This window comes from Balaenoptera borealis, assembly GCF_965194805.1.
Source record: "Balaenoptera borealis genome assembly, chromosome: 16".
Taxonomy (NCBI): domain Eukaryota; kingdom Metazoa; phylum Chordata; class Mammalia; order Artiodactyla; family Balaenopteridae; genus Balaenoptera; species Balaenoptera borealis.
Window position 1 is genome coordinate 10,563,410 of NC_138872.1, and position 22,206 is coordinate 10,585,615.

Sequence of the window (22,206 nt, forward strand, 5' to 3'; positions counted from 1 at the left end):
CCCTAAACCCACCGCCCCCCTCGAAGCTCAGTGGCCTCAGTGGACGCGTCCTCAGGGTTGAGATGACAGAGGGCTATAGTTGGAAAGGCTGACCCACCCATCTCTAAGTGTCTCCAGTTTCCTGAGGATATGCTACTCTTAAAACCTGCCTCCTGCTAAGGTCTTTTCATGGGCAATTTCTAGCCACATCCCAGTTGGCGTATGAAATGGGCTCAGGATAGAGATGTTCACAAATGGAGAAACAGTTTCTCCTCCTTGAAGTTGGACTGAGTGGAAAACAAAGGTTGAGGGTTCCAGATTCCACAGTCTTGTCTTAAGCCCATTTGCAGCATGGTTTAGTACGCCAGCTGTGTACCACCCTCGGTGCTAGGTGCTCTGTGGGCGGTGTGGGCCTTGTGGAACTTTGGAGCCAGGATTTCACTAGTCAGATAAGGAGCCAGGCAGGGGACAGCATGACCCAAAACTCAGAAGCCCTGGCTTCTCCCTTATGACAGCAAAGCATGATTTCTCTTGGAATCTGCTCTACTGAGACGGATGTTACAATACCCCACATTTGGCCATGATGAGGTCAACACTGGGGACACTGAAGGGAACACAAAGGCTCAAAGTTCCTGCCCTCTTTGAGCTCACAGTCTAAACATAAATGATAACACCAGCTAGAATAAGTGCTATGGAAAAAGGTAAAGCACGGTGGAGGGGAATAGAGAGTGGTGTGTGGCATGGGGGGGCCTGCTGTTCCATAAGGGAAGCATCCCAGAGGAGGTGACATGTGAGCAGAGATCTTGCTGATAGAGCCTTGCAAATATCTAAGGAAAGAGCACCCTTGGTAGAGGTAATAGCAAGCGCAAAGGCCCTGGGGTGGAAGTATACTTGGCGCATTCAGAGTGTAGAAGGAAGGCTGGGGGTACTAGAGGAGAGTGAGGAAGAGAAATGCATCCTCTTTGATCTCAAAGGAATGGCCTTTCCCAAGGCCAAGTGGGGTCCCTGGGTCCCAGCAGTGGGTTGGTGCTGGCTGGTGTAAGTCCAACCAAATGCAATTCTGACTAGAAAGCCAGCGGGTGTCCAGCTGCGGATAGTTGCAGATAGAGGCAGCCACTCACCTCTGTCACCTTCTGGGAGAACCTGGATTTCCCCATCAGATAGGCCCCTGACTGTGGAGGCTAAGATGGTTATACTTTCTTTGGAGAGAGGGTGCCTTATATGCCATCAGAGCCCGAAGCCAGAATCAGATTGACACCACGGGAAGGCTTGGTTTCCTTAGATCTAGAAACACAGCTTGCTGGTGGTTTTGTGAGGCGTGAGCTTCAACTTTCCTCTTCTGCAGGAGAATACTGCCAACAGAAGCAAGCTGGGATGGCTCCAGTCACAACTGGGAAGCTGCCGTCTCTCTCTGAACCCCAGGCCTTGGCTCTAGTTTAAGTCTTATGAAAATCTAGCACCATCTCACCTTTTAGATATGTACCCCGGACTTGGCATCGTGGTCCCAAAGGGGCCAAGTCACTCTTTGCTTCTTAAATCTCATCCCCCAGATTAACTAGAGTAAACATATATGTTAGCTCGCCCCCATTTTTCCTTGAATACTATATGGGTGACTTCTACTGGGTAACCCTGATAAAAGTTGGGGTCTCCCAAGGACCAGTCTTTGTTCAGAGTTGCACTGAAAGAAGCAAATTCTGACTGCCAGATGATAATTACAAAAGAATTCCCGTCTTCAATAGCTTGAGCCAGACTGGGTAGGTTTGAATCCTGGCTCTGCGACTTCGTAGCTGTATAAGCTGGGTATGTTCCTTAATCTCTCTGTGCCTCAGTTTCATCCTCTGTAAAATGGGGACAGTTAATACCTACTCTGTGGGATTACTGTGAGGATTAAATATATGTGAAGTGCTTTGTAGAAAGTGCTATATAAATTAATAAAACAATAGTAATTATTATTCTACTACATGTATCAGGAGGTCTCATCTACAACTAATAGAACAGCTGGTTGGCAACCTTCCTACTAGAGTTTCAGACCAGTTCCTGGAGACCGTCAAAAACCAGACTCAACTGGGCAAATTCTGGTTAAATCCAAATCAATTTGGAGTTTGTGTTTCATTCATTCATTCAACCATCTCTCCAGGAAAATTAACTGAGTACCTACTATGTACTGGGCTCTGTCCTGGGTGCTGGGGTCATGGCAGTGAATGAGAGAAGAGGTCCCTGCCTTCATGGGGTGATAACAACCCAATGAGGGGTTGATGTTTCCATGTCTTTTTTTTTTTTTTTTAATTTATTTATTTATTTTTGGTTGTGTTGGGTCTTCGTTTCTGTGCGAGGGCTCTCTCTAGTTGTGGCGAGCGGGGGCCACTCTTCCTTGCGGTGCGCGGGCCTCTCACTGTCGCGGCCTCTCGTGTTGCGGAGCACAGGCTCCAGACGCGCAGGCTCAGTAGTTGTGGCTCACGGGCCTAGTTGCTCCGCGGCATGTGGGATCTTCCCAGACCAGGGCTCGAACCCGTGTCCCCTGCATTGGCAGGTGGATTCTCAACCACTGCACCACCAGGGAAGCCCTGTTTCCATGTCTTGAGCTTCAAGATACAGGGTCCTTATAGCCTGAGCCATGCTAACTGTCCCGCCCAAAACCAGGATCCATCACCATGGTAACCATGTGCAAGGGAAAGGCGGGGTTCACCCTGATCCAGCTAATGCTAGGATTCTGTGAACACTGGTGTGTGCCCACAGAACTGTCGGTGGCCATAAATGAGATGACATATGCGAAAGCTGTGGTCCTGCATAGAAGGTGCCACTAGATGTTGCTTCATCGGCCCGTGCACACGTGGTCCTTTAGAAAGTGCGGAGATGAACGTGGCCACCTGCCCCCCCCTCCCCCCAAGGTCTTTCCAAGTGGCCAGGCTCTCCTGTCAATGCCTGGGCAGCAGCTCAGGCACCGCTCTCTCTCTCTCGGCCTTGATGGAGTCGTGTTGCACGTGGATTTGGAGTTCTGCCTTGTGCAGTCTGATTTGAGTGGAGGGTGGGCCTGGGGGTGGATGCTGGCACGAAGGCCCCAGGAAGCTGTGCTGGGAGGTGGGGCCTGTCTCACGTTGCTGGACCAGAGCAGGATGAGTGCGTCTCCCTGGGGGCTGGCTCAGGGCAGGGGACCCCCTCCCACCCCTCAGGGCTTGGCACCTTCTTGGCTGCAGCTCATCTGCCCTCCTCCCAGTTAGCACCTAGGCTTCTTACTCGAAACGGGAGCCTCAGAACTGCCACGTTTACTCATCCTGAGAGCTGAGGACAGTTTGGGACGAGGTGCGGCATTTTTCTCGTAAGCCCCAAGGTCTTGCTGGTAAGATGCCGGCTGCTGGGGGCCGTGCGGGCCTGCTGCCAGGGCTGGCTTCCGGAGGCCTCTGGTTTGCAGAACGTTGGTGACTCAGAGGCTGTTGTGTGTGTCACTAGCCCAGTGCAGCCAGCACACCGTGTGGGGTGGCCTGGGAGGGGGCCCCCCCTTGGCAGGATGTAAAAATGCACCTCTAGGAGCCGGGCTGACCTCAGACCCACCCACTCTGAAAATTCAGAAATAGCTTCCAAGGTGAAAGTGCTTTGGTGAGAGAAGGTGGCCTGGTCACCAGTCGATTCAGCGTGTTAACCAAATGTTCTCTGTGAGGTGGACTAATACGTACTAACAATGTTAATAGGAACAGCTGCTAACATGGGGTTTTTTTTGTTGTTGTTAACTTGGCATCGTTCCAACTGTATGCATTGCCCACCGTCTTTCTGGGAGATGCACATTATTATTCCCATTTTACAGATGAGGAAACTGAGGCCCAAGAAGTGAAACGATTGACTCACATTCCGTTAGTGAATGTGGGGTACTTACAACGTGTCGGACGCTGTTTACAGCACCTGTCATGTGTCTACTCATTGATTCCCTCTAAAGTTGTTAAGAACCGTCATTGCCCACTTTTTGCAGGGCAGGTTCAGAGGGGGTCAGGGCTTGCCTCAAATCCATGGCAGGGCATGGCAGGCTGGACTTGGACCCCAGCAGTCTGGCTCCCACCTGTGTGTTTCCCTGTGGCTCTGCCCTGGTGTGAGCCCCTCACTGCTGTGCTCAGCCCCTGCACTGGGCCATCTGTGGCCACCACCCTCAGACACTTACCACCTTACCAGACACAGAAAGGCTGAATTTGTGAGGTCAGTGGAGGGCAGGGAAGGGAGAAGGAGCTGTTGGCCAGAGGATCCCGGGCAGCAATTGAGGCTGGATGGCGGCAGAGAAGTGGGATTCGGATGCACAGCAGGGAGAAGGGGGCTTTGCCGGCACAGAGCCACATGGCATGAAGGTGTGTGTGTGTGTAGGGGTGTGGAGGACACTGGGGCCACAGCAGCGCCTGCTCCTTGTTCAAACCCTGCCTCGGAGTGTGACCTTGGGCAAATCACTTAACCTCGGTTGCTTCGCCAGCAGATGCCTGCCCTGTGAGCACACCTTGAGATATTAGAGAGGAACGGTCTTGGGTAGAGCAGCGCTTACAGGACTGTCTTCGCTCAGGCCGCCATACAGAATTCCACTGATCGGGTGGCTTAAACAGCAGAAGTTATCCTCTCATAGTTCTGGAAGCCAGAAGTCTGAGATCAGGGTGCCCATACGATCGGGTGTTGGTGAGCCTGCATGCCTTCTCGCTGGGCCTAGTGAGTGAGCAAACAAGCTCTCTGGTCTTTCTTCTTACAGGGCACTGATCCCATCCTGAGGGCCTCATCCTCATGGTCTCATCTAACCCAAATCACCTCCCAAAGGCCCACCTCCAAATACCATCACACTGGGGGTTAGGGCTTCAACATGGCCATTTGTGGGACACAGTTCAGTCCACAGCAAGGACTGTACAGGTGAAGGTTTGATCGAGCTGGGTGAGTCAGGAGTTAGGGTTCTGTCTGCATGTCCTGGGAGAGTTAAGGTATCTTAGGGACACCTGGTGTAATGTCACACACACATAGTCCTTGCTGGTCACTCCAGACAGCCTTTGAGTTGGCCATCTGTGCCAGGCCTGGGCCTATGAATCTCACTTGGAGAAATTTAGGACTGGGTCTGGTCCCGGCTTGAACCTGGTGGAATTTCTTTCCAGGCAGATAGTGACTTCTTGGGCCTGGAAGAGGGTGGGCTGGGGAGCCCAGGGGTCCCAGGTTTATCTCGCTGTCACTCAGGCGCTTGGCCCTGCACCGTCGTCCTCCGTCTCCCTCTGCAGGCTGGTGCGGGTGGGCTATCAGGTGGGTCCTGTAGTTAGGGCTTGCCGAGTGCACGTGGGACAGTCTGCAGGTCAGTCAGTTCTCACGCCAGACTGGGCTGAGGGACTCGAGAGGGAGACAGATGTGGTCGAAATCTTTTGGGGGAAAATTTCAGGACAAAATGCCTAAGACTGATGGCAGCGTGAAGTGGGTCGGGCTGCCTCCTTACGGCACGTGGGCTTATGTCGGGCTTTGGAAACATGTGGATGTATGTACGGGTACCCTTCTTGATTGCGGGGAGGGGGGTGGTGGTGCTGTGCTGTGAGCTGGTCGTGACACGTGGGAGGACATAGAATGATCTGGAAGGTGAATTTATGGAAGGGTGAGGTGCAGACTAGGCTAGAAGATTCAATCAATATCCAGCGAATCTGTTCCAAGTAGCAGGGGCTGTGCTGGTTTTCGAAGGAAAGTTCGCGTGAGGCAGGCCTGGGGTTTTGGACCTCTTCTCAAAGGCCTCGAGGAACTTTTGTGAGATTCTGTGACATGAGGAAAGTAGCTCAGGCTGGAGATGTTTCTTCCTGCTCCGCGCTTCCCCCTCCTAACCCACCTGGCGTGTCTGACCCGCCTTCAGTTCTCTCTGCTGCATACGCAAGGCTAATAAGGAAACGCAAATGTCTTAACAGAAATGTTTGGTTAATTCCTCCAACCTCCAAAGAGAAAGACGGCTTCCCAAACAATTAGGTATTTATTTTATCATCTCATTTGTGGTTGCAGGCTGAGCTGAGCTGTGGGTTTGGATCGCTGTTTCTTTCCCGAATCTCAACTGGATGTAGTAAAACAAGTGCTTTTCTTTTTGCTTCTGTTTTATTTTTGAAAGGCAGCAGCTCATTTTGCAGTGCTTGCTTTGTGGCCGAGGCCGTGACGAAGCTTCAGGAGGACCAGGAGGCAAGCCGTGGTTTGTTTAGAATGCTTTCCTGCCTGTGGTTGCTACCTTAGAAGCTGTGTGGTTGCTTGATAGGAGAGGTGCCTCTTAGCTGCATGTAATCGGAAGAAATTCTGCTGAATTGGGGAAAAGGACCGGGCAGAGGAGCTCAGCTCAACTCAGGTCTGAGTTCATACAGTTGGCTAGTCCTTCCTTGCAGGGCAGCTTAGCGTAGAGAAAGTCTGAGTTGTTTCTCCCTAGCTTGTAAGTTGACGTGTAACCATGGAAAAAGCGGAGGATGGAGAAGATGGTAGCGCATTCTATACAGGTTGGGAGGGACCCTGGTGTTTTCATGAAAGAACCATTAAACTGAACGTACCTTAGACCTGTCTAACCCCTATGATGATGCAGATGCACACAGGTTTTCTCCTCTGACGCCATCCCATTTAGAGATGTGCCTGTGCTCTCAGGAGGGTGGAAGCTAGTTGTAGAATTTGTCAGGGTGACAGATTGAGTCTGTATTTTCGTATTTTATCTGTTGACACCTTGCACTTTCGTGTTAATTATCCGTGTTGATTAATCAGTGAACCATTTCCAATCCATATCCTAAACCATCACCTAATCCATGAGACTAGCAGGACAATTCACCGATTTATGGCGAGGATTGTAAAAATGTACCATCACTATATAGGTCTTCAGCAGTAGCCTCATAAAAGACCACAACAATGGGGCAGTGATTCTGTGACCAGAGGCCTCTCTCCCTGTCTTTGGGCGGGTTTCTAGGTGTCACCTAGGTAACATAATTCGAGATGCTGCCTTCTCTCTCGATGTCTACCTCCACGTTACTAACAGCTGATCAATGGAACAGACTTCTTTAAACATGTAGGGAAATAGCATTGTATTCTTGGTTAGTGGCAGAGGATTGGATTGGACTGGTCTGTCTCCTTCCACATCTTCTCTCTCATTCTTCCGTCTTCTCTACGGGTCTGTATTGCAGAGTTAGTAAACATCTGCCCATGAATAAGCCAGCTACATCATCTCCTTCAATCCTCACAGCAGTCTCTACAGGGAGGTATTCTGATCCCCGTTTTGTGGGGAAACTGAGGCTCAGAGAGAGGTCGTGAGACTTACACGGGTGTATTGACAGAGTGCTTTTGTGTCGAGCCCTTCTGATGCAAAACTGCATTTTAACTCAGCCCCCAGGGCAGCTTGATGATCTTACACATGTGGAAGCCCTGACCTGGGACTAGCACCCACTGAGCTGGGGCCGTTCCTGGAAGGGTCACTCCATCTTTCTCTGCCTCAGTGACTTGACCTGAGAAATGGGCATCATAGCCCCAACCCCCAGAGATGACTGTGACGATTAAATAAGGCACGTGAACAGCCCCCTACAGAGCGGGGCAGCTCGGGGTGGGGTAAAGGTCTTAGTTGAATTTAAAACAGGCCCTTTCTCTGGCTCCTGGTACCTGCCTCCCACCAGGAAATAATAGACGATTAAAGTGTCTGCTTCATGACTAAACAGGAAGCTGCACCTCAAAAGTCTGCAGACAAACCTATCAGTTTGATGCTTTATAAACCCTCTGAACTCTTGACAAGGGGGCGGGCGTGGAGCCAGAGCAGGCGTGGGCTTCCCGGGGAACGGCCCCTACTATTAAAAGCCTGGTGCCTGGGGTTCCTCCTCGATTCAAAGGTGCTGCTCCAAGGATGTGACCTTGGACACGTACATGGCACCTGGTCCCCAAAAGTGCTAGTTGAATGCTTACAGAGGGATAAAGTGCAAACATCTTGGCCATTTTAGCACCTTGGAACTATTTTTTCCAGTGCAGTGAGGTGATTGATAGAGGCTGTTTGTTTCTGGATGTTATTTTGAGGGTAAATCCAGAAGCATTTGCATATGGAGGGGATGTGGGCTGTGACCAAGATTGACCTGAACAACCGGAAGAGGGGAGTGTGCGTTTCCTATGATGGGACGAGTGGAGCAGGGGGCAGGGCGGCGATGATTGTGGCGATCAGGAGATTGGTTTTGACCGTGTTAAGTTTGAGATGCCCAGCTGGTAGTTCGATAGCTAAGTCTGAAGTTCAGGGGTGAGGTCCAGGCTGAAAACATTAATTATTTGGCCACTGTCAGGATAGAGGTTTTTTTTTTTTAAGGCCCTGAGGGAGTGGTCAGACAATCCTCTGCTCTTGGGTTTGGAACCAGCCAGTGTGTAGTAGAGACAGGCAAGTGTGATGAGGGAGCTGCCTTCGGGCCACGGGCACCTGGATTTGCCAGTGGGCCTTTTTGCTTCAAGAGATGGCCTGAAATGCATGGTCCAAACTGTGTTCAGAGCCACTACTGAGGAGGTGATTATTTTGTCCTGGGCGGCAGCAGCCCGTGACTAACCCCATCCAGTCCCAATCAAACCAACCCTATTGGAGCCCAACAGGTGGGAGTCTAGGCCTGCAACTGAAGAACTGCAGAAAAGATCTCATTATTGAGTGTTCTCTGCCTTGAAGATGAGAGTTCAGAGAGCTTATGCCTTTTGAGAGACTATCCTGGTTTACCTAAGGATGCAAGTATAGCGACATCTAGCAAAAGGTGGGATTACTCCCTGCAAGAAATTAATCCCAGAAAATATTTCTACAGCAAGCACTCAAAACAGACTCTGGCCTTCTAATTTGGCCATTGAAAAGGGATTGAGAAAACAAGTGTTTTGAATGCTGTAGGCATTATACAGCTATAGCACAGGGTTATTTAAAATTGAAGAGAAAATGTGATATAATTGAATGCCTGTAAAATATATAGCTACTGTCTCCTTTTCTAAGCCCCTTCAGTGCTCTGACTGGGCAGGGGCTATAAAAATAGTAACTTGCCAACCAGAGAAAAACAGGAAGAAAGTGTACAGTCTTATGAATTTGCATGCTCACTGAGGTTGTATCACTCATAAGAAGGAAGCAGGGGTCAAATGAGGGAGAATTACATTTGAGTAGCTCCATCATGAAATTCTGATTTCCTGATCTGCTCTGCCACAGATGCCAGTGTTATTTTATCTCCTTAGTTGGCCATGATTTGAAACTGCATGACATGCCAGCAACTGAGCCATTTTGTCTTGCTTTAAAAAAAAAAAAAAAAAAAAGAACCCAAACCACCATAATCTTGCTGATGAACTTTGATTTCAGAGATCCCTATTTCTTTGTACAAAGGCCCTCATCTCAGTGATTATTACCCTGGTTTGAGGTTAATTCTGGCACAAATGTTAAGACGATATAGAATTGGGGCTTAGACTACAGCCAGAGGGTTGAGTTCTATCCTGGGTTCTCAGTGGCCCTGGGTGAGGAGCTACTCATTAAATGGATGATATTAGCATGAGTTGGAAGCATAAGAGGTCGAAGGTGATTTTTTTTTTTTCTTCTCAAAAATGGTTTTGCAAATCTTTTTCAGAGCTGATAGACACACACCTTAGCTGGATACAAAACATATTATGAAACAGAATGACTGTGATCTTTGATCCAAGAAATCAAAGTTAAAGGTAATTGATATCTTCTGCCTTTCCTTTTGTTTTCCAGCTGTGTGTTTCCTTAACTTGAATTTTTTTTTTTTTTTTGAGTAAAAGAAAACTTTACAACCTGAAGGCCCTCTCTGATTTTCCAACATTTCCTACTCTTAAGGGCTAGACCCCACCACTCTGTAAGGGGGAACCTCCAGGGGACATACCTGAGATTCTCGGAGGCTGGAGGTCGGGGTGGGGAGTAGGGGTGGCAATGAGGCTCTGGGGATCTGCATGCTCTCCCAGTGGCCCCATCACCCTCTTCCAGGGAGAAGGCAGGCAGCAGCGCCAGGTGCCAGCCTGTGGCAGCTCTGCTTCTGCCCTGGGCCAGCTCCCTGTTGGTTTTGTACACTTTGCTTGGTGTTTCCAGTTAAGGAAGGCTCTCCGTCAACGGCAGGGCAGTCTGCTTTGGGGAAGGAGAGAGGGGGCGGGTGGATCAGGAACCTCTGGAAGTGCCCTGTGCTTAGGTAATTTCCAGTCTTGGTCTCATCAACTCAAAGCTCCACACACACCCCACCCCCCAGGGGCCTTCTTGTGCACTTTGGAAGGGGTTAACCATCCCCCTCGCCCCGTGCTTTCTGGATGTGAAACCAGGCTCTGGACCTGGGCTAGAGCTGGGTGTGGTTTTCCCACTGAGCTCAGTGGAGCCCCTCGCCTTAGCTGTAGATCCCCTCCATCGACTTTGGGTTCTGGGCCTGCGCAGAAGAGCCTGGGACCCAACGCAGACCTGACTGTGCAGGGAGCAGGAGGCTCTGGGGGTAGAGAGCCCACGTGGGACGGTGAGGATGTCGCTTTACCTTTCTGTGCCTCAGCTGTTCAGATGCCGCTGCTGTTACTTCATTCTCTGCACGATGATTGGAATCAGGTAGCACGTGCAGTGCCCAGCATCAGTGTTGCTGGCTTACGTGCCTCCTGCTGTCCCGCTGGGCCTTGGCTTTCGGATTGGCTGTCTGTTGGTGAACGTGGCTTTGCTACGTCACAGACCCAGAGCCCTCTGCAGCATCACAATGATGGCTCACTCTGAAAACCCAGTTAGAACAACCATCAGCTTTCACGTCCATCAGCACACACAGCGGAGGGAGCTGACATCCCAAACCTGGTTTCCCAGAGGGTGGGGGCCTGCTGAGAAGTACCAAAACTTCCCCACAGCAGCATGAACCTTAGCAGGGGGAGGGTTTCCCTGGCCCATTCTCCACCAGTGACTCTCAGACACCATCAACAGGCAAAAGGCAACAGGAACATTCGGCGAAACTTGGCTGGATACCCACCATGAGCCAGAGTCCCTCCCGAGAACTTTGCATCCGGGGAATCAGGATGACAAGACAGGATGACAAAAATGCAGCTGAAATATCAGCGCTGAGACTCGGCCACTTAGTCAAAGGGCCTTTTTAGTGAGCTTCTTTCCTCCCTGATGTTAGGACTTGGCAACGCTCTGACCTTGCAGGGGCCTGGGAATGCTGGCTCTGATCTGCCTGGCCTCAGAGGGGATTTACCATCATGTAACTGCTTCAGACCCCACCCACAGCTTTGGGCGACAGGCCTATCAAGGCGTTTTTGTCCTTTTCACTGAGCCGCTCAAGTCTGGCCCTTTGAGAAAGCTCTTCTTCAGTTCCCAAGTGCCCCCAGAGCATGTGGGGATGGCTGGGAGGGGAGAAAAGGCTGGGGAGTCGCTTAGCAAGTGAAAGCATTGTGATACCCAAGTCACAGGGGAAGCCAAGGCCAATGGCCACCTTTCCTTCTTAGCTCCTTTCCACGTGCTTGTGGGGAAGAGAGGCCTGGTGCTCAGGGCACAAGAGTTTCAGCCCTGGAGTTCACTCTTGGCCTTCAGAGTAGCTTTCCCTGAAAGCACTTAGGACAGAAGGTAGAAGCATGCAGAAAGCAGTTCACATGCTCTCTGGTTCAGCCACCCTAGTGTCTAGACACCTCTTGCCCCGGCACAGGTCCCAGGCCTGACCGGAGCAAGGCAGCGCAGGAGAAGGGCGGCGGGTGGGACTTGCGCCTGTGTTAACTCTCAGATTCTTTCTTTTGGCCCCCAGAACACTGCCTCCCTGGTTCAGGAGCGACTCTCTGGCCGACCCCAGGCTCTCGAGGGCCCTCACACAGTCTAACCAGGCTTCAGAAAACAAGCTTGAGGTTTGGGAGCGAAATAAGATGGGGCCTATCCTCTCCTTCCTGTTGCTTCTTTCTCAGGGGATTAAGTTCCAAAGTCAGCAGTTATAGAAAGCCTAGAATAGTCAAAATGCCCTGGAAAGTCTTAAATTGCACCTCAAGTCTATCTGTGTGGGTTTCTGTGTGTAATCCTGAGTGGCCATTCTTCTGCAAACTGAACTTGGGGAACCTCCGAGCTCGGCTAAAAGAAAGAAGTCAGCACGCAGGTGTCCGGGCCCGCAAGTGAACCAGAAAATTCCTGGGGCAGAGTGGGAGGCTAGCAGAAATCAGTTTTAAGAAATTTACCACTAATCAACCCAGAGTTGTTGGATGAACAATAATAGTAAGAGGCATTGGCTTTCCCCAGATTGCCATCCCCGAAAAGCAGGGGAAGAAAACACACTTTGCTTTCTTTTTCTTCTTTGCCATTGGCGTATATACTAGAGACTGGCAAACCATATCTCAGGCCAAATGCGGCCCCTGGCCTGTTTTGTTAAACAAAGTTTTATTGGCACACAGCCATGCCCATTTGCTCACATATTGTTTGTGGCTGCTTTCAATGTTTAAAAAAAAAAAAGCGGAGTTGAGAAAGGGCTGATACAGCTCACAAAGCTGAAAATATTTTTATCTGGCCCTTTATAGAAAAAGTTTGTTGACCCCCTGGTATATTCTCTCTTTATGTCTGTAGCCATTTTTATTAGAATTGTTATTGATTGGTAACACCTCTTTATACATGACTGACCTTTGTCATGTATACTAAATATACCTCAGATTTCTTTTTTGGAGTTTTAAAGAAAAATGTATAATTTTTATATACTTACATGCGTCTGTCTTTTCTTTCTTTCTGGTTTCAGCCTTAGGTGTCAGGCTTAGAAATCACCCTGAGGCTGTAGCCATGTTCAACATCTGTTTTCATCACGGTGTCTCTCTGTAAGGGTAACAAAAGGTCGGGGGTGCTTGTGGCAGACTGAACACCACGGGCCTCAATTCTGTTCCGAGAAAGTGATGCTCCCCGACCACCTTAACCACTCAGCACACAGCCTTCTCTGCTCATTAACTTCGCAGAGGCTGCTCTGGCCTTTTCCTGACACACAAAAGACGCTGAGGATTCCGGGGCCCCAGAAGAAAGGTGATAGCTAGCGAACCTCATAGCACAATCTCTTTACCTATATGGTGGAGCCATATAAGGTACAGGTTAATAAAATGGGGCTATGGGTTCAAATCCTGATCCCTCCCCTTCACCTGCTTTGCCAAGTGACTGCCTGTCTCTCTTTCTCCATCTATAAAACGAGGATGACTGTATCACTAGGTTTGCTGTGAGAAGTAACTCAGTGCTTGGTTCAGCGCCTGGCACATTGTTAGCCCTGAAAAAATGTGAATGGCTTATATTCTTTTGTGGAGAAAAAGCTCCAGGCAAACAACAGACTAAAAACCCGTTTGTCAATTGGACAACAGAAAAGTCAGCTTCCCTAAACTAAGTGACCTAGGCTGATGGTGTGGGGTCCTCGTGGTGGGCCAAGATGCATGCATTAGGCACCTGCTGTATGCATGGTACAGTGGGCACACAAGCGACTCAAAGAACATGGCACAGGCGGGGCAAGCAAAGCATTTTGAGAACTCAGTGTTTGCTTCTGGAGGGAGTCAGGACCCCATGTAGGAATGTGAGAAGGTTTCCGGGAAAAGGTGATACTCAGGAAAGGGGGCAGGAGGGAAGGCAGGATTTGGACAAGAGAGGAACCATTTGGAGAACTGCCCATGGCCCGATTTGGGAAGAAGTGGGAGAAGAGGTACAGAAATTGGCATAGGATAGATGCTCAAAACATTTATCGGATGAATGAAATACTGATGGCAGTGACCTAGAAGGGCGGGTTTCAACACTCAGACCTGAGAGTCAGAGCTGGGGCCAAATCCCAGAGCAGACAGTGTGACCTGAGGCTACTTAGTCCCTTGCTAAGCTTCTGCTTACTCAGTAATACATGTTATTGAGCGCTTCCTATGTACCAAGGCACTCTTCAAGAGCCAGGGATATGGTGTGGGAACAAGAAAACTAAAGCACTAGAACAGTGAACTGCCAGGAACCGGTATATGAAGGAGATAAGGAGACCAAGCAGAACTGGGGGTGGGGGGCGGCAGGGGGCACTGCGGACTGTCCCCAGAGCCTGGGACCGACGAGACTGTTTGAGCAGAGCCTCGAATGAAGTGAGGAAGAAAAGCATTAGAAGCGGCGAGGGGACCAGCAAGGGCAGAGGCTTGGAGGCATGAGTGCGGCCTGGGGAGCGCACGTAGAACGGAAGCCAGTGTGGTTGGCTGCGGGGGGCGGGGGGGGGAGGGAGGGGAGAGGGGGAGGGCAGTAGGAGGCGAGGTCACAGCGGGAACCAGATCAGGGGCAAGACAAGCCCAGAGCAGGGTTTCTGGATAAAGGAGACCTTAAGCACGTAGTGGGCCAGAGCGAGGAAGTGAGACTGAAGGTGTGACAGAGAGCAGGGGACAGGGCTGAGCGGGCAGACGACCTTTCCTTACCAGGGAGAGGTTCCACGGTGACATCGGGAAGTTGATTCAAAGAAAGGGCAGCACGATGCCCCCTTTTCCCTTCCACCCAAAGACGCGAGGCTGCAGAGGAGGGACCTCTCGAGTCGGGGTGAAGTGATCGGGCAGAGACCCTTCCGGGGAACTTGGAGCCCGCGTTTGCAGACCCATGTGGCTGCACTGCCGTGGCCGCCACCCAGCTGGCGCTTCTGCCCTAGAGCTTTCTCCTCATCCACGGCCAGGGGCACGCGCTCTGAGGCTTCAGAAAGGAAAGGTTCCTCTCCCCCAGAGAGGTTGCAGCGGGCGCGAGTGGGCCTTGCTTTGGGGCCCGACTGGGCGGCTGGCCGCCTCCCTACCCCGACCGCGAGGGGCTCCGATGCAGAGCGTTCCCCGAGTTTTCTAGATTCGACTGTGGCTTTCAGAAAGCCAGGGTGGTTTCCATCCAAAGGGAGGGGGAAGCTAGACCGTCTCCCACCTCCCAGCCCCTAACCTGGCCCCGAGCTCCGAGAAGGGAAACGACCCTTTGGCGAGGGCGGTGGTGCCAGCGGCTCTGCCCAGCAGTTATTTTTAGAAAGCCGAGGCCGTGGAGCGTTTCCATTGAGGATCGACTCCTCTCGTTTCCTAGGTTGAGAAAACAGGAAACCCTTCAGAATCCGGGCTTTGAAAAGCTTCGCGTGAAGCCGCACCGACCCCACCTCCCCCCGCCCCATGCTTTCACTCCTGCCCGACTGTCCTCACTGAGGCCCCCCGGCCGCCCAGCCCTGCACACTCCCCAGAGGCCGGGGCTGCAGAGGCGAGGGGTCCTGCTTCCTCCAGCTCCGGTTTGGGGCCCCGGGGAGGCAGCTGGTATCTGCTACACAGTCAGGGCCCAGTGAGAGCTGGTTAGCCGAACACACGAATTCATCCCCGGAGTTCCCATCAGTGGATCCACTCCCACACTTTGCAGCCGGCTGTTACTCTGATACATACATTCTCATCCATTAACATCCAGAGATACAGTGTCGTGTGCTCGTACATATATACACATGCACATACCTCTCTCTGAACCAACATCTGCTCTATGCCGCAGACTGTGATAATTTTCTCACTGTGTCATCTCATCTAAGCTCCTCAACAACTATAGAAGGAAGGTCATATTTTTATACACAGTTTACAGATGGGGAAACTGAGGCACAGAGCAGTTACATCACTAGGGCGAGGTTCAGCAAGCAAAGAAGCAGCAGAGGTGGGATTCCAGCCCCGGTCCCCTGGCTCTGGAACCTGAACTCTCGAGCTCCCCTTGCACCTGCTTTCAGCACACATCTGAAGAGCAGTGAGCGACACCTGATGGGTTTTCTGCCACAAAACAGCCCACTGGTGTAAAGCACTGGGTTTAGAGTCCAACACAAAGCGTGGGGTATCACTACCTGTCACACAACTGACAGCTACACAACACTGGTCACCTGGCCTCCTGCTAGGAGCTTGTATATACGTCAATACCCAGCACCCTGACAACAGCCCCAAAAGGTACACGCGATGATGATTCTCACTCTACAAATGAGAAAACCGAGGCACAGAGGGGTAAAGTCACACGGCCCGTGTAGTGAGGGAGCCGGGAGTCAACCTAGCTTATCCAGCTCCAGAGCAGTGTGTTTCTGTTCTCTTCTTCTTCTGGGAGTTGCAGACTCATCCAAGCAGGGGTTTTGCAGGGGAAAGCACCCTGGACCTAGGAGAGCTCGGGGTGGAGGGACCCTGAGCACATCCACAGTTAACCCTCACTGCTCCTCTTCCATCTCCGTAACTTTAGGATAAGGCTGAGATGAGAAAACAGGCGGCGGCTGCGGGAAGAATTTAGTGCCAGCACCAGGAGAGGGGAGATTCATCTGCCTTTTATGGGACCCCAGAGGGGTCTGCCTCCTTTTCTGCTCCCGGGCCCAGTCCAAACAATCCAGCTGTAAAACCGAAAGTGCACACACACACACACACTTTAGGGCAGGTGCACACCCCTGCCTGGTGTCTGGGCTGCCTTTGAAGGCAACTTTTTCCCAAGAACATTGAAGGAAGCCTTTTTGCAAGAGCCACTATTCTAAGACCTTACTGCCTTGATCCTAGGACCTGGTGCCTCAGATAAGTGGCCAGAATGGGAGAGCAGAGCGAGCTCCTTGATGCCACTGGCCGGCACTGCATTCTTGGTTCCCTGCTAAATTCCATGCAGCTTTCTGGGGCAGGGGGTAATGGAACACACTCCAGAGCCCCTTGAGGACACTTGGTACTTGAGAAGACTCAGAGTGTGATCCTTCACCAGTGAGGAGGGGTAAGGGGGGGCAGAATTCCTGGCTGTGCTGAAAGGGATGAAGATCATGTTCACATGGATGGCTAGTCTTTGTGGTGGTCCCACCCGCTCTCTTTTCAAAGGCCCCTCTTGAGAGTCGTAAAGTTTTGTGGGTCAAGGAACTGTGATTTAGTCATGGAGTGGGTATTTTCTGGATGTTGTAATAACAGACAGAGTTTGGTATACGGTAGAGCACCTCAAGTGCATTCAATAACAAGAAGGAGAAAGTGTTCCTTAAATCATGCCCTGTGGCCCAGCTCCATTTCTGCCACAGCAATTTTTAAAAGTTACCATTTGGGCAATTTTCACTAACAAACCCATATCACAAAATAGCATCATGGGGGGTGCGGAGGAGTCATGATGTGGGAAGGCATTTCCTATGTTAAAGATTGTCAAATGTATTACTGCAAAGAACAAAAACATGTTTTAAAAAACAGCCCGGTTGTATTCGGTTCTAGAAAGCTAACCTGATCCCTGTTTTGGGTGCCCTCTCACTCGCCCTTACTCTCTCTCTCTTTTCTTTCATAGTTAATGAAATTATCAGGAAGGAGTTTTCAGGACCTCCTGCCCGAAATCAGACGTAGAAGAAGCCATTAGCAAGACACCATCCACATTGCTAACCCCGGAGCCTCCCACCGTCCTCCCCGGTATCCACCCCACCCGGAGGCTGAGCACGGGACCATGTACCGGCCGAAAGCAAACCCTCCACTCCGGAGCTCGCCTCCTCTCTCTGTGCATTCTGAGTCTTGTTCTAAATCCCAAAGAGCATCTCGGTTGACTTTCAGGTGTCCCATCCAAATCTTAAGTGCCTGCTGACCCCAAATACATCCTGAACCAGACCACCCGCTGGAATGCGCCTGAGAGCTGAGAGCCTGCAGCCGGGGACTCGGGGGACGGAAGATGGGGATGCAGTTAAACCCCAGCCCTTAGCCTTCACTTTTTTGGGTCACAGATACAGCTCTTGTACCTTTTGAAGGAAAGGAGTTCTCCAACAGAGCCACCAAAGGAACGTGACCCAGCTTACAGGCTGAAGACAAACAAAGAAGCCGGCTTCCCTAGGGATTGCCCGTCCACACCAGGGATGGGCCACAGCTCAAGCTTGATTTTTAAATGTTCTGCTTCTGAATCAAGAACAGTCTGGCTCATACAAGATCACTTGTTAAAACTTCTTGGCGTTATGACATGTACACTTTTTTTTCTTCTCCACTTTCAAAAAGCTGGCCAGAGGCGGGGGTGGGGGGCCCTCTTGGCTAGCTGCCCTTCCCCCCGGCAGCACGCGGTCACGGGCTAGAGGAGGTCACCCAGGCTGCCAGGTGAGCACGCATCCGCTGCAGCCGGACAAGCTTCGCGGCTTTTTGATGTTCCCGCTTTCTTTCCTCTAACAGCCCAAGTGCTTTTCCAGAAAGTACAGTAGTTAAGAAGAATCTCAAGCATGTGCATTGAATTTTGAGAAGGAACGGCAGAAGGGCTAAAGCAGCCAAAAAAAAAAAGAAAAAAGAAAAAAGTGCAGGTATTTTTGTTAAGTAAAACGGTTGCAAAGTATGGCAGCTGGTAGGCCTAAGTGCTTCGGTGGGTGGGCGCCCCCATGATAGAGGAAAAAGGCTGAATTCCCTCTCTGGCCTAGACTCAAAGTGGGATACTCAAGCTCACAATTTGGCCCCAAAGTTCATTGGTTATTTTTAACTGAACCCATTGAAACCCGCCCCCCGCCCCAGTCCCCAAGACGCCTCTGCATTAGCTGCTTCATCCAGCACAAATGTGATCTGAATAGAAGCAGATCCTCTCCCACCCAGCCCTTCGTTTGAATGCGCTCCGCTCAGACCACTCGTATGGAGTGTGCAACTTAGCCCTGAGTGTTTTTCTCTCCTCTGAGTGCACCCACGGTCTGCCAAAGTCTTCCTCCTTTGGGGCAATTTTTGCAAACAAATTAAACCTTCCAAGTTCTTGGCAGGTGAGCTTTTAATCACACAGATGTGTTTGTTTACATTCATTGCAGACACCCCAGGACAAACTGGGGATTCCTTTTCGGCCATTTAATTGCTTCCCTGTAATCAAACACAGAGTGTAAATATTCCTGGCACTCTTCAAAAGGCTGTACTCAGACCTTCCGCCTAGCAGAGTTGATTGAAAAAATCACTCTACGAAGAGAATCGTGGCAGTTAAGGGCCCACTGTGGGTTTTCTAAATCCTGGCTTTGTCATCAGAACCTTTCTGAGAGCTGGGCCAGGAACTCCAGACCTGTGACCCTGGCCTGGTGTGTTTGGGGCTCCAGAGAGAGGACAGAATGCAGCACATGTCTGTACCCTTTTGGTCAGGACCTAGCATTTCTTCCCTCCCACCCCCCCAAGGACAGGGGACTTTTCCACCCACCCCAAGCAGAGTTTAGCAAAATTCTTTTCAACAAACAGAATGCCAATAAGAAGTTGACCGCCATCGCAAAGCTTCTGGGATGCAAAATTCTTTCTCGTTAATAAAGAGTTCCTTATCCAAGCAGCTTTACCTAAAGAACTTTCTCTCCAGCAATATTGACTTCACGGGGGAAGGGTTCAAGCGTTTGGTGAGCGATTTGTTCTCACTTGACCTGGCTGGGAGCCATTTTTTGCACATGAGGGAATTTGGCCTTTCCTCAGTTATCTGAATGTTTTACCCAAGTGCCTTCCTGCTATTGTAGCAGTCGCTCAGCTGCATTGTGCATGGGGTGAAAAAGGACTAATGCGTTTTCCATCACTATTCTAACCATGTTAGTGCAAAGGGCCTCCTAGTAGTTCAAATTCCTGTATGTATAGATGTACGTGTGTGTGTGTGTGTATAAGACACTCACAAACTCTTTTTCTAAGACATCCTAGCTGGGTATTATAGGAAGCACTTTCATAAACAACTATACCAAATAGCAAAGGAAAGAAACAAAAGCATTAGTTTTGAGACATAAACAGGCAAGAGAATGTGTAGTAAGACTCGACAGCAGTCAAGAAAGTTTTGTCAGTTACAGATGCCAGGAGGAAGTTTTGGCCAAGAGTAAACTGCTCATGAAATATTTTCAGTACGGGAAGAGGCAATAGGTCCTCGAAGAGAAAGAAAAAGGATGTCTAAACTGTCAAGATGGGTGTGTTGCACGTGTGTTAGAAGGATCTGTTAGGTGGAGGTTTGTACTTGCTACAACCAAGGCAATGTAAATATATAGCACTTCCAACAGCAGTCTGCCCTGTTGCTGAATGTAGTATATTTCCAAAGTTTGAGTCTTCCTGTATTGTACAAAAATACTGCTGCTTGATAATATATAATAGCAACCCAAATTAATGAGTATGGTATTAAATTTTATTTTCTTATCTGTATTTTTATGCTTTTTATCTGTCCTCAAGATATCGCATCCTTGTTGGAATTAGAAAATATTTATAAGTGGTCAGAAATCTTTTTCAAGTGTCTCTTTTTACGTATACATTGAGGATTTTTTTCCCCTAAGGATGTATTCTTGAAGATTTGTTAATCATTCCAGGAAAAAAAAAAAACCCAAAACAAAAGCCCACCTCAGAGGCTGTTAGTCACCTGTCTGCTAGAAGAAACCATCTCCAGAGAAAGGAGGGGGAACGGCTCTGTGGAAGAAGGAAGCACCTATTTGTTGCTTGAGGATGCTGCTGACTTCAGCTCTGAGCCTCCGTCTTGTCACTAAGAACTGGAAAGTGTTTAGATCCCTCCAATTAGGGACCTAGTAGGTGATTTTGATGTAACAAAACTGCCTGTGTTGTAAAATGGGGAGTCTAAAAAAGACGCAGGAGTAATGGGGAGTTCCTAGAACAGAAGTGCAGGCTAATGTTTACAGAGCTAACTGAATCCTGGTAGATAAACCCCCGTACACATTACCCAAAGGACATCCAGAGTTTTCCAGCAAAGACACAGACTAGACGAATCAAGTCGATTCCTTCTAAGAACTGGGAAGCACTGATGTAGCCTTTCTTGTTTACATCCAGTGGCCAAGCCGTCCCTCTCAGGAAGCCAGCCTTGGCCAGTGCGGGAGCTGTCATGTGTAGACAGATCGGAAGCTGATGTGTTCTCATTTCTCACTCTGGACTAAAGGGGAGGCTTGAGTTTATTTTCACGTCAAACCCTTTCCAAGACCTTCTTATTTGTTCAGAATTGAAAGAATGTCAGGGGTCTGGTTAACAACTTTGTTTGCTTTACGTTTACAAGTGGCACAGGGGTTGTGACATTCTTGACGAGTCGGGGTAAACCTTCCTGAACTCACTTTTGGAGGGCCAGGCCCTTAGCAGCTACCCAACATATCTTAACCTTGGGTCTCCCAAGCTTGGGTCTCGGGCATTAAATCTCATGGAGCCAAACCAGCCAATGCAAGTGGTTTTCCTGCATTCCAACTAAATGCTTAAGAAAAAGAAGCATCACATGAAACTGATCACAAACATCAATTTCTCTCAGCTTTCATGAGTGCCTTGAGTTACAGCCAACATCACTGTCTTAACTCAGTTTGTTTAGAAACAAACTTTTCTGGTGATTGTTGAGCTAGCGGTGGCTCCGTAAGCCAGCCCTTCTGAAAGTGAACTGGATTGTTGGGTGCTGGCAGAAAGGTTTAACACCCTGCCTTTATGCAGCTGTTGGCCAATTAGAATAAACTCCACCTGCCTAGTTCAGGCTTTGGATGCAAATGATGCTGTTCTATTAGCAGGTGCTTTCAGCACTCTGATTGGCCCGAATGGATGGATGCTGTGGTTGGGACAAGCTTAGCATCCTGACACACCTTGTCAAAGAACCTCACTCACCCCTGTTGCCTCTACAGCCCTCAGAGGGGAGAAAATGTTGAGAATGCCCTCGCTAATTCTCCAACAAATAGAAGTCTCTCCCACAGGGTGGTACTGGAAGGCTTAGGTTTTGAAAATCTTGACTGTTAAAAGGAGTTTGAATACATCACATTCCTATGCAAAACATTTTTAACCTTCAGTTTAATGTAGTTTATTTTTGCTATATGTAAAGTATTTTTATACGGCTTGTATCATGATAGTTTAGCAATAAAACAGTTGAAAGCAATGGCTACTTTGGGCTTATCTTTTCTTCTCTAGAGATGCTGTTCAAATACCCCTTTACGTTTTTAGTTCGTACATCAAGGACCATTTTTTGTGTGCACGTCCACGTGTGGGTTTACCGCTCCTCTCAGGCCTATGAGGTCGGCACTATGCGTTTTACATCTAACCTCTGATATTTGCATCTTACATCAGAAGCCCAAGGTGACAGAGTCATGAGCTCCACCTGGATTTGTCTGATTCTCTCTCTGCTCCCTCCACTGCAGCTCTGCTATAATCTGTGTCTCTAGACCTCTTTAGAAGTAGCATCCAGGTAAACAGATTTATAATGTCCACCTTGGGTCTGCTTGCAGAGGGTCACAGAGCATTTACAGGGAACTGGGCTGAGCAAAACAGTCACTTGCAGAGCAAAACAGTCTTCTGCTTGAATATCTTACAAAATTCCAATGTTCCCTTCAAATTATCTTTTACCATCAAACCCACAAACAGAATTAGATATTATAAATACTAGAATTTTCCAGCTGGCTTCCTCCTTATAACAGCTTTTTCTCCTTATAGCTA

The 22,206-nt window shown here is 49.5% G+C and overlaps 2 protein-coding genes across 6 annotated transcripts in view; one reads left to right on the forward strand and one right to left on the reverse strand.

Annotated features, from left to right (window-relative positions):
• Window positions 1-21,652, forward strand: part of NFATC2 (nuclear factor of activated T cells 2) — a 158,763-nt gene extending 137,111 nt beyond the window's left edge. For 3 of the 5 annotated variants that reach the window (XM_082362707.1, XM_082362709.1, XM_082362705.1), the window contains exon 10: window positions 17,147-21,652. In XM_082362707.1, the coding sequence (XP_082218833.1) occupies window positions 17,147-17,202 (56 nt within the window). In that variant the 3' untranslated portion in view covers window positions 17,203-21,652. Of the gene's footprint in view, window positions 1-9,527; window positions 9,616-17,146 lie in introns of all 5 variants that reach the window. The other 2 variants (XM_082362708.1, XM_082362706.1) reach the window with 1 other exon arrangement.
• Window positions 1-22,206, reverse strand: part of LOC309614405 (uncharacterized protein) — an 86,418-nt gene that overhangs the window by 22,729 nt on the left and 41,483 nt on the right. The window contains exons 5-7 of the mRNA XM_082362731.1: window positions 12,603-12,709; window positions 10,431-10,653; window positions 9,801-10,036 (exon numbers count right to left, since the gene is read on the reverse strand). The gene's annotated coding sequence lies outside the window, so the exon portion shown is untranslated. The remainder of the gene's footprint in view (window positions 1-9,800; window positions 10,037-10,430; window positions 10,654-12,602; window positions 12,710-22,206) is intronic.